At 44.4% G+C, this 10,443-nt stretch overlaps 1 protein-coding gene across 5 annotated transcripts in view; it reads right to left on the minus strand.

Annotated features, from left to right (window-relative positions):
• The window catches only part of SP3 (Sp3 transcription factor), a 41,080-nt gene extending 35,613 nt beyond the window's left edge, over positions 1-5,467 (minus strand). The window contains exons 1-3 of one of the 5 annotated variants that reach the window (XM_075829478.1): positions 5,206-5,467; positions 4,869-4,990; positions 3,462-3,614 (exon numbers count right to left, since the gene is read on the minus strand). In XM_075829478.1, coding sequence (XP_075685593.1) covers positions 3,462-3,614; positions 4,869-4,990; positions 5,206-5,212 — 282 coding nt within the window. In that variant the 5' untranslated portion in view covers positions 5,213-5,467. Of the gene's footprint in view, positions 1-3,461; positions 3,615-4,868; positions 4,991-5,077; positions 5,162-5,205 lie in introns of those variants that run through there. The other 4 variants (XM_075829480.1, XM_075829479.1, XM_075829481.1 and 1 more) reach the window with 4 other exon arrangements.
• Between the last annotated feature and the right edge of the window lie 4,976 nt (positions 5,468-10,443).

Here is a 10,443-nt window from a genome sequence, read left to right on the forward strand (position 1 = left end):
CTCCTATTGAATGTGATAGGCGCTGCAATGTAGATAACAGCAAAGTTTTTTTTTTAAAACGATCATTTTTGCCCAAGTTATGAGCAATTTTATATTTATGCAAATGAGCTTTTCAATGGACAACTGGCCGTGTTTTCTCGTTTTACCAACGGCGTGTGTATTGCGTTTTTACCAACTGGGCGTTGTGAATAGAAGTGTATGACGCTGACAAATCAGCATCATACACTTCTCATCGTTCCCACCCAGCTTCTTTCACAGCAGACACACAGCGTGACGTCACCCACAGGTCCTTCAACCTTGTCGTCGGACAAAGAAGATACATCGGCTCCAGGCGTCCAAAAGGTTAATATGCTCGTCTCTAGGGAGTTTGCTATGCTTACCTGCACATACCCTGCACTGTACTCTCTGATGCCTGGTGCTGATGTGTCTTCTCTCTTCCGACGCCAAGGTTGAAGGACCTGTGGGTGACGTCATCATTCCCAGCCAGCTTCTTTCACTGCAGACACAGCGTGACGTCACCCACAGGTCCTTCAACCTTGGCGTCGGAAGAGAGAAGACACATCCGCCCCAGGCATCAGAGTACAGTTTAATTTGCAGCAGCATCACCATGTGCAGGTAAGCATAGCAAACTCCCTAGAGACAAGCATATTAACCTTTTGGACGCCTGGAGCCGATGTATCTTCTTTGTCCGACGACAATGTTGAAGGACCTGTGGGTGACGTCACACTGTCTCTTGTGAAAGAAGCTGGGTGGGAACGATGAGAAGTGTATGATGCTGATTCGTCAGCGTCATACACTTCTATTTACAACGCCCAGTTGGTTAAACCAGTAAACACGCCCAGTTGGTAAAAACACAATACACGCCCAGTTGGAAATACGAAAAAACACGCCCAGTTGGAAATACGAGAAAACACGCCCAGTTGTCCATTGAAAAGCTCATTCGCATAAATATAAAATTGCTCATAACTTAGCCAAAAATGATCGTTTAAAAAAACAAAAAAAAAAACGTTACTGTTATCTACATTGCAGCGCCGATCACATGCAATAGGAGATAGGGATTTGATAATCTGGTGACAGAGCCTCTTTAAGGGGGTTGAAAGTTGCATGAACAAGAAAAGTATTCTTAATTCCCAAAGCGCACCGATCAAAAGTGCGACCATGGTGTGACTTAATGTGGAAGTGCTCCTGCACACACACAAGCCCGCCCCTCTGAGTGACAGCTCTATCGGTTTTGCTAGAGCCGTCATTTAGATTAGAGTGGCATTTACGGCCGCCACACTGGTGTAATCAAACATCGGTTTCTCGGTCATGCAACTTGAACGACTGAGATAAAATGGAATTTTAAAATCTGCCAGAATTTGCAACGGAGCCTCCGACATAAATGTGAAAGCCTTATGCCTCATGCACACGACCGTTGTGCCACTCGGGCCGTTTTTGACGGCATCCGAGTGGCAGCGATAGTCTTCACGGACCAATTCACTTTAGCGGGTGAAACGGGTACGTGAAAAGTAGTCCGTATCTCCGATCCGAGGAAAGATAGAACATGTCCTATCTTTCCTCGGATCAGACGGGACTCGGACGGCACACATGGTCGTGTGCATGAGAGACCTTAGAAAACCCCTTTCTCAAATACCTTATTAGGGCATTCTAAGTTAATAGAGCCGGAGCAGAAAAGTCCATCAGCCAGAGCGGAGAGTTTCCTTTCTCTCTGGACGACCAGCCACATCCATGCATTATACAGACAGCCCAATATTTCAATAGGAACTGTGTTTTGCTTAAAGCTGCAAATAGAAGGGACAATTTGGCCCCAGTCAAACCAATGTTGCAATACAGGTAACAACATTTTTAAAAAATCATATGTAAAGACTTCTGCAGTTGCGGGATTAATTTTTCCCATAAATATAATGTAGCACATATACATTCTCGTCTGGCCTGGGTTGGTGATAAAACGTAACAATTGTAAGTATAAAGTCCTATTTCACTGTACCATCATTTAGCGCCATAGACATAACAATTGCCAATCTGTGTTGCAAGTAAATTGAATACACATGAAAAATGCTGCAAGAAAAGCACAAGCAATGCCAAGTCACAAAAGATACTGAAAAACCTCTACAGCAGATAATGACCTCAAATAATTACCTTCAGTGATACTGTGACCATGGCCAGACTTACACAGAATTTAAGGGGTAGACCACATGACGTTTTTGCGCCGATTTTGCCACGGCAACAGTGTTTGAATCAGCGCCAAGAAACGCGCCCCCCCCCCCCCCTCATTGATTTCAATGGGAGGCAAAGGCGTTTTCTGCTTTCCCGAAAGGCTCATGTTTGGTCGCAGACAAAAAAAGCACCATGATCTTTCTTTTAGCGGTTTCCGCCTCTGACCTCCCACTGAAATCATTGGGAGGCTGTAAAAACCTCATTTGGAGCGTTTGTTTATTTGCATAACATTTATATGGCTAACAAAAACAAAAAAACAAACACGCTGGCTTTTCAAAATCTGCCTCTAAATTGCTGAAGGAATTTTGAGGTAGATTTTTTCGGCAGACAAAAAACGCCGTGTGAACTCCCCTAAAATGAACTAAACTTTAAAGAGTGTCACCAGAAATTGACCTATCAAAGCAGCAGCACAGTAATATAGTGAAGCCTCACCTGAATATAACGCAGTTTTCATTTTTCAGATGAGTCTCCGTTCCAGCGATAATAACTTTATTCTTCATATGCAAATTAACTTTTTGGAGCAACAAGGGCGTCACCGTTGCTCCAAACTGTTCTACCTTCTATCCCCAGTCTAACTCTCCCTCTTTTGATTGACAGGGCCAGGCAGTGTACAAGACGCGATCACACCTGGCCCTGTATTTTCTGAGCACGCCCGCGCCGTACAGCAGAGAAATTTCACTGGTCGAATCGGCTCTACTGCGCATGGCCCTGTCAACCAAAGAACGGAGGGAGGGTCGGACTAGGGATAGAAGGTAAAGCAGTTTGGAGGAACGGTGACGCCATCGTTGCTCCAAAAAGTTTATTTGCATACGGAGCGGAGAATAACGTTATTATCGCTGCAACTGAGCCACTCATCTGAAAAATGAAACCAGTGTTATATTCCAGTGAGACTACACTATATTACTGTGCTGCTGCTTTGATGGCTCAATTTCTGGTGACAGACTGATTTGTTTATCCAGAAATCAATAGTACAAACTAACATAAGAAATTTTGTAATAAAAGAGAGAAAAATGCCTTTTTCTCCACTTATCAGACACCCCTCCCCGAATCCTTAAATGTTCACTCACTGAATTTACTGATAAAATCTGTACACAGTAGGAATCTGTACAGAGATCAGCTTACAACTGCTGCCCACAGAAGGCTATGGAGAGTGGAGGAGGAGCAAGAGGGGGGAATTGCTGAAGGGACAGAGAGGAGAGAGACACACAGACGTGCAGCAGCTTCTAGTAAGTGTTATATCTCACCCTAGTGCTGGATTCACAGCTATATTGCTCATTACTGCTGTATGATGTCCTCCATGATGCAGATACTGCTTCTAAAGGTGTATATGTGTGATAGATAGGGGAGCAGGACCTCACGGGAGACATAATAGCAGCTAGTCTCCTCCCCCACTGGAGCTGAACTCAAAGAAAATTAAGAATTAGAGCCTGCAGAGGGGAAAACTGGTAAAAAAAAAATGCAGGATACAAGTAATATAATGGCCAGTAATAGTTCTATTCCCCATGTACACACATAACAGCTTATTCTCAAAAATCACCTGAAAAACAATGCATAAAATATTTATCTAGTAAGTAAACTAAAGGGGTTTTATGTGAATAAGGCTGTAAGGGCTTGTGTCACCAAACAACCCCCTCTCCAGGCAATCAGCTGATAGGTATGTGTAGATTTTCAGTCTCTGGATGTAAACAAGAATGTTTTCATTCACTGACAGCAAGGAATTAAAAAACAAAGCTTGTCAGAATGCTGCATGTACTACAGTGGTCTGTGGCTCTCCGGGGATTGTGAAACTACAAGTCTCAGCATCAATCACAGGTGGAGGGCGGCAGGTCACGTGACATACCATAACTGGCTATTCTGGAAGGAGAGGGGGGAGCAAAGCTGAAAAACACTTCAGTCAGCCTCAGTGGGCTGATAACAGGGAGCAGTAGACAATATTTAGCAGTGCAGCAGAGATGACATTGTGTCCCTTTAATGCAACTTCAAGGTCAACTCAGTCTACTGCCCTACATCCAGATCACCCTACATCTGCACGGTATAACAGAGAGGTGCGACACTTGTCAGATCCACACACATCCCCCCCAGACAGATGCCCTCCAACCCAGCTGGCACCACTGCATCAGCCCGGCACGGCTGACATTACACACAGTAACGGGAAGGGTAAAGGGGGCAATGACCACGAATGGGGGTGACCCCCTCCAGAGCCGGCCACCAGGGAGGAGGAGCGGTGGGAGGGTGAGCCGAGGAGGTAGAGGGGTGGGGGGTTCAGGAGGACATATGCCCTCCCTCCCCCTAGGGGGGTTGTCTATGATACAGCCGCGGCTCATTACTTACCGCTCCGGCATCATCAGCACCGTCCTTCACCACCAGCAGCACCGATGGCGCCGAGGCACAACGAGCGCTGACGGCGGAGCGTCCTACCCACAATGGGCGGGTACATAAAGAGAGAAGTGGGTGGCCGTTGCTCCGGAGCTGACACAGGAAGTAACGCTTCTTGTGGGCTTTATTTTTGTGTGTTTTAGTGTCCTATGCCCTCTACACCCTGCCTGTGCCCGTGTAATGTGCCCGCCGCCCACGCCCGGGAAGGGGGAGAGTCAGAGAGAGAGGCCTCGGCCGACATGATGCTGCTGAGGCCTATGGGGCCTAGTTCTTACCTGATCTTCACCACCGCCGCCTTGGTCGCTCTCGTCGCTGCTGTTGCCGTGCTGTAGATACTCGCTCTGCCCGTCAACCTCCATGGCGGCCATTTCCTCTCTCTTAACAGGCTGCTCGGGAGCTGAGGAGACACAAAATGACAGAATCAAACGCCATGACTGAAGCCTGCGGGGTTTCCCCCTCCTTTCTCGCCCTCTGCCTTCCTCACCTAGACGGCCCCGCTTCCCTCCCTCGCACTCCCCAATGCGGCGAGAACTCCTAGAGAAGCTCCTCGCGCTCTTTTCCGTCGCCGCTAAAGACGTGCGGGCGGGTGTTTTTTTTTTTTTTGTTACGTACCGGTCATTGTGTTTGTGGCAGGATATTAAAAAAAAAAAAAATACAATCCACAAGATGAAAGCCACCAGGCCCGGGCGGGCAGGGCTGCGCTGGCCGCGGTCGCTTTATTAGACGCGTAACATGATTAGAGTACAATAATCACAGGCGCGCTGCGGACGGAAAGAACCAGGCGCGTTTTTTTTTCCTATTTTGATTGACGGTGCGGGAAACACAAAAGGTGGGGCTTGCAGCCAGTACGGGGGACGTGTGACGTCAGACGTACGGAAGGCCCGCCTCTCTTCCGCTCCGTCATTGGTCGTGGAGATCGTGAAGTGCGACGCCAATTGGTTAAGCGACTTGTCAGTTATTTGTTTTTTCTTTCCAAGACTACGCGGGCTTCCTGTGGGGCTTGCGTGGCGTGCGCGCTCCCTGTGTTTACTATCCCAGACAATGAGAACGATGCACGTGGACGAGCGCGGCCGAAGGCTCCGGGGCCTGCGCTAAACAGCCATCATCGGTTGCGTGCTTCCGCTCTTACGGCCTAGGCCTGCATGCAGATTATAGCAATCATTACAATAAGCGGTTTCCACGTCATGGGGTGGCAGATAGCTTGTTTAAACATGTAGAGTAATGCGATTTTTTTTGTTTTTTTTAACATGCTAAGTAAAAAAATAAAAGCCTGTGACATTTACCACACTTTAGGGGTCACACAATGGGCGCCGTATATTGTAGTGAGTGATGAAAATGTTATAAAATTTACAATAGTGAAATAAAACAATGCAGAATTCTAAGGTATGTTCACACGGCAAACAAAAAACAGCCGTAAAAAAACTGAGCTGTTAAGGGAAAATAACCTGATTTTCAGCCGTTTTTTTACGGCCGTTTTTTTTTAGCTGTTAGGCACTTCTTTTTTACAGGTCGTTTTTTTTACACTCTGTTTTTACAAATGGCCGCGTAAAAAAACGCCCCGTGGGAATGAAACGCAGTTTTTCCCATTGAAATCAATGGGCAGATGTTTGGAGGCGTTCAGCCTCCGTATCTTTAGCCGTTTTTCGGGGTGATTACGGCCCGAAAACTGGCCGTGTGAACATACCCTAAGAAAATATGTTCCAGAATTGTTATTTCATGTGGAATATAAGTATTTACTAAAACAGACGTGTCAGGAGAGGTGACAACTCCAGCCATTTTCAAATATCGTATAAGGCCATGTTCATACGGCAGATTTCATGTGGAAAAATCTAACGTGTATTTGGTCGAGCCTGACCTTCCTATTTCTGCCACGGTTTTGCAATAAAAACTGCCACGGAACTGCATGCAGATTAGCCCCATTCGGTGGGGCTAATCTGCGTTTAGATACCAGACACTGTTTTCGTCTGGAATACACAGCAGGAACCGCGTCAAGAGGTTACATGGCACTTTTTACAAGCAGAAAATGCGTTGGATTCTGCGTGAATTTTCCTCCGGATTTATTGCGGACCCATTCATTTCTATGGGCCGGTGTGGGGCTGCAAATGCGGACTGTAAAAACTCAGGACAAGTCATTTTACAGTCCTCAATTGCGGTCCGGTCCCATTGAAATAAATGCACATCTTCTGTGTGCACGGCCCGTGATTGCGGACAAACCACGGATTACACTCCGCGGCCGTCCGTGCCGTAATCACGTACCGTGCCGTCTGCATGAGGCCTTAACCAGATTCAAAGAACATCTCAGGAGGACGCCAACAGCCCAATGGGTTCAATGTAAATCTGCAGGGGAACTAAACACTGTCCAAGTACCAGTGCAGATTACAGCTGATTTCTGGAGGTCCAAACAGCGGGAGATCCTGTCACAGTTCATTTCAAATCCGCATGTTCGTAAGGGCGTGCTATGATTTTATTAAAAAAATTATTACATTTTTAATTTCAGTTTTCCCCATTGAAAACAAAACGCAAAAATAACAACTAGTGCAGGTTTTACATGCACTTTCAGTAGAAGTCACTCTACTATCTCTGCAAAACACAATATGGTTTCTGCTACATCATTAACCCCTTCCGTCGCAGCCACTTTTAGATTTGGATTTTTAAAATCTGACTTTGGAATGCTTTCACCTAGCCAAGCGATTCTGAGATTGTTTTCCTGTTGCACATTGTACTTTATGTCAGGGGTAAAATTTTGTTGATAAATTCATTGCTTATTTGTGAAAAACACCAACATTTTGAGAAAATTGCAAAAATTATGATTTTTCTAAATTTGAATTTATCTGCTTGTAAGACAGATTAGTAATACCACACAAAATAGTTACTAAGTAACCTTTGCCATATGTTTACTTTATGTTGGCATCATTTTATTTTTCTAGGTCGTTACAAGGCTTATAAGTTTAGCAGCAATTTCTCACATTTTCAAGAAAAATTCAAAAGCTATTTTTATAGGGTCCAGTTCAGTTCTGAAGTAGCTTTGATGGGCCTATATTTTGGGAAACCCCCATAAATCACCCCATTTAAAAAACAGAACCCCTCATAGTATTCAAAACAGCTTTTAGAAAGTTTCTTAACCCTTTAGGCGTTTCACAGGAATTGAAGCAAAGTAGAGGTGACATTTACAAATTTCATTTTTTTTTGCAGAAATTCAATTTGAATCCAGTTTTTCTGTAACACAGAAGGATTTACCAGAGAAACGCAACTCAATATTTATTGCCCAGATTCTGCAGTTTTTAGAAATATCCCAAATGTAGCCCTAGTGTGCTACTGGCCTGAAGCACCGGCCTCAGAAGCAAAGGAGTACCTAGAGGATTTTGGGACCTTCTTTTTATTAGAATATATTTTAGGCACCATGTCCGGTTACGAGAGGTCTTGTGATGCCAAAACAAAGGGAACTCCTCAAAAAATACCCCGTTTTGGAAACTACACCCCACAAGGAATTCATCTAGGGGTAGATTTTATTAGAATTGGGTAGTGATAATGAAAAATTAAATTTTTTTCCACTAAGACGTCGTTTTAGCTCAAAATGTTTCATTTTATTATAAAAAAAAAAAGAAAAAGTTTTCCAACATTTATAAAGCAACTTCTCCAGAGTACGGAAATACCCCATATGTGGTAATAAAGTACTTTATGAATACACATCAGGACTCAGAATGGAAGGAGCGCCATTTTTTACTTTTGGAGAGCAGATTTTGCTGGATTGGTTTTTCTGCACCATGTCGCTTTTGCAAAGCCCCTTAGGTACCAGTACAGCGGAAACTGCCCAAAAGTGACTCCATTTGTCAAACTACACCCATTGAGGAATTTAGTGGCGTAGAGAGCATTTTGACCCCACAGGTGTCTCCGATTTTATTAGAAATGGGCAGTGAAAATGAAAAATTACATTTTTTCCAATAAGACGTAGCTGTAGTTCAAAATTTTTCATTTTCTCAACAAATAAAGGAGAAAAAGCACTGTAACATTTGTAAAGCAACTTCTTCAGAGTAGGGAAATACCTCATATGTGGTCATAAACTGTTTGGATACACAGCAGGACCCAGAAGGGAAGGAGCGCCATTTGGAGCCGAGATTTTTCTGGATTGATTCCTGGGCGCCATGTTGCATTTACAGAGCCCCTGAGGTACCACTACAGTAAAAAGCATTTTGACCCCACAGGTTTTTGATTAATTTATTAGAATTGGGATGTGAAAATAAAAATAAATACATTTTTGTTCGAATAAGATGTAGTTCTAGCTCAAAATTGTTCATTTTTACAAGGTCTACAGGAAAAAAGCACCTCAATGTTTTTAAAGCATTTTCTCCCGACTAAGGCAATACCCCAAATGTGATTGTAAACTGCTATTTGGACACAAAGCAAGGCTCTAAATGGAAGGAGCGCAATTTGGTATTTGTATTGGAGATTTTACAAAATTAGTCTTTTGACACCAAATTTAATTGAGCTAAGGTACCAGTACAGTGGAAGCCCCCTGAAAAATTACCCCATTTTGGAAACTAGATCCCTCAAGCAATTCATCTAGAAGTGTAGTGAGCATTTTACCCCACAAGTGTTTTGAAAAATTAGTGCACAATAGATGTTGCAGATTGAAAATCGCCATTTTTCCACAGATATGCTATTTCAGTGCCCAATGTGTTGTGCCCAGCTTGTACCACTGGAGACACGCACCCCATATATTGTTAAGTGGGTTCTCCAGAGTGAAGTAATACCCCATATGTGGTCATAAATTGCTGTTTGGGCACACCGTCCGGCTCAGAAGGAGCGCCATTTTGCATTTGAAGCGCAGATTGCATCAGGGTATATGTAAACTGGGCGGAGTGCATCAGGGTATATGTAATCTGGGCAGAGTGCATGAGGGTATATGTAAACTGGGCGGAGTACATCAGGGAATATGTAAGATGGGCGGAGTACATCAGGGTATATCTAAGCTGTGCGGAGTACATCTGGGTATATGTAAGCTGGGCTGAGTACATCAGGGTATATGCAAGCTGGACAGAGTGCATCAGGGTATATGTAAACTGGGCGGAGTACATCGGTATATGTAAGCTGGACGGAGTACATCAGGGTATATGTAAGCTGGGCAGAGTACATCAGGGTATATGTAAACTGGGCGGAGTACATCAGGGTATATGTAAGCTGGGCGGAGTACATCAGGGTATATGTAAGCTGGGCGGAGTACATCGGGGTATATGTAAGCTGGGCAGAGTACATCAGGGTATATGTAAACTGTGCGGAGTACATCAGGGCATATGTAAACTGGGCGGAGTACATCAGGGGGTATATGTAAACTGGGCAGAGTACATCAGGGTATATGTAAGCTGTGCGGAGTACATCAGGGCATATGTAAACTGGGCAGAGTACATCAGGGGGTATATGTAAACTGGGCAGAGTACATCAGGGTATATGTAAGCTGTGCGGAGTACATCAGGGCATATGTAAACTGGGCGGAGTACATCAGTGTATATGTAAACTGGGCAGAGTACATCAGGTCATAATAGGATGATGTAATAATGGGGTGAATGAATAATCCATGGATTGGTGTGGTCGCTTTGAACCAATCCTTTATGCACAGGCCGGGATTATTGGGTATTATACAGAATATCTGCGCTCCAGTATTGCCTTATATTTGACTTCTTCACTAGTCATATAAGCCTCAAGGCCCTAAAGTTTCCTCATCTCCGCTGCATCTACGGGGTCCACCTGTGGGGTCCAGCAGATGACGATTTGGGGTATTTAGTGAAAAACTACTGGACCTAAAAAAATTAGTCTGGGTCGTCATTTCGCATCATTGCGTTTTGAGAGTCATAA

This window comes from Rhinoderma darwinii, chromosome 6, assembly GCF_050947455.1.
Source record: "Rhinoderma darwinii isolate aRhiDar2 chromosome 6, aRhiDar2.hap1, whole genome shotgun sequence".
In the NCBI taxonomy this organism is placed as follows: domain Eukaryota; kingdom Metazoa; phylum Chordata; class Amphibia; order Anura; family Rhinodermatidae; genus Rhinoderma; species Rhinoderma darwinii.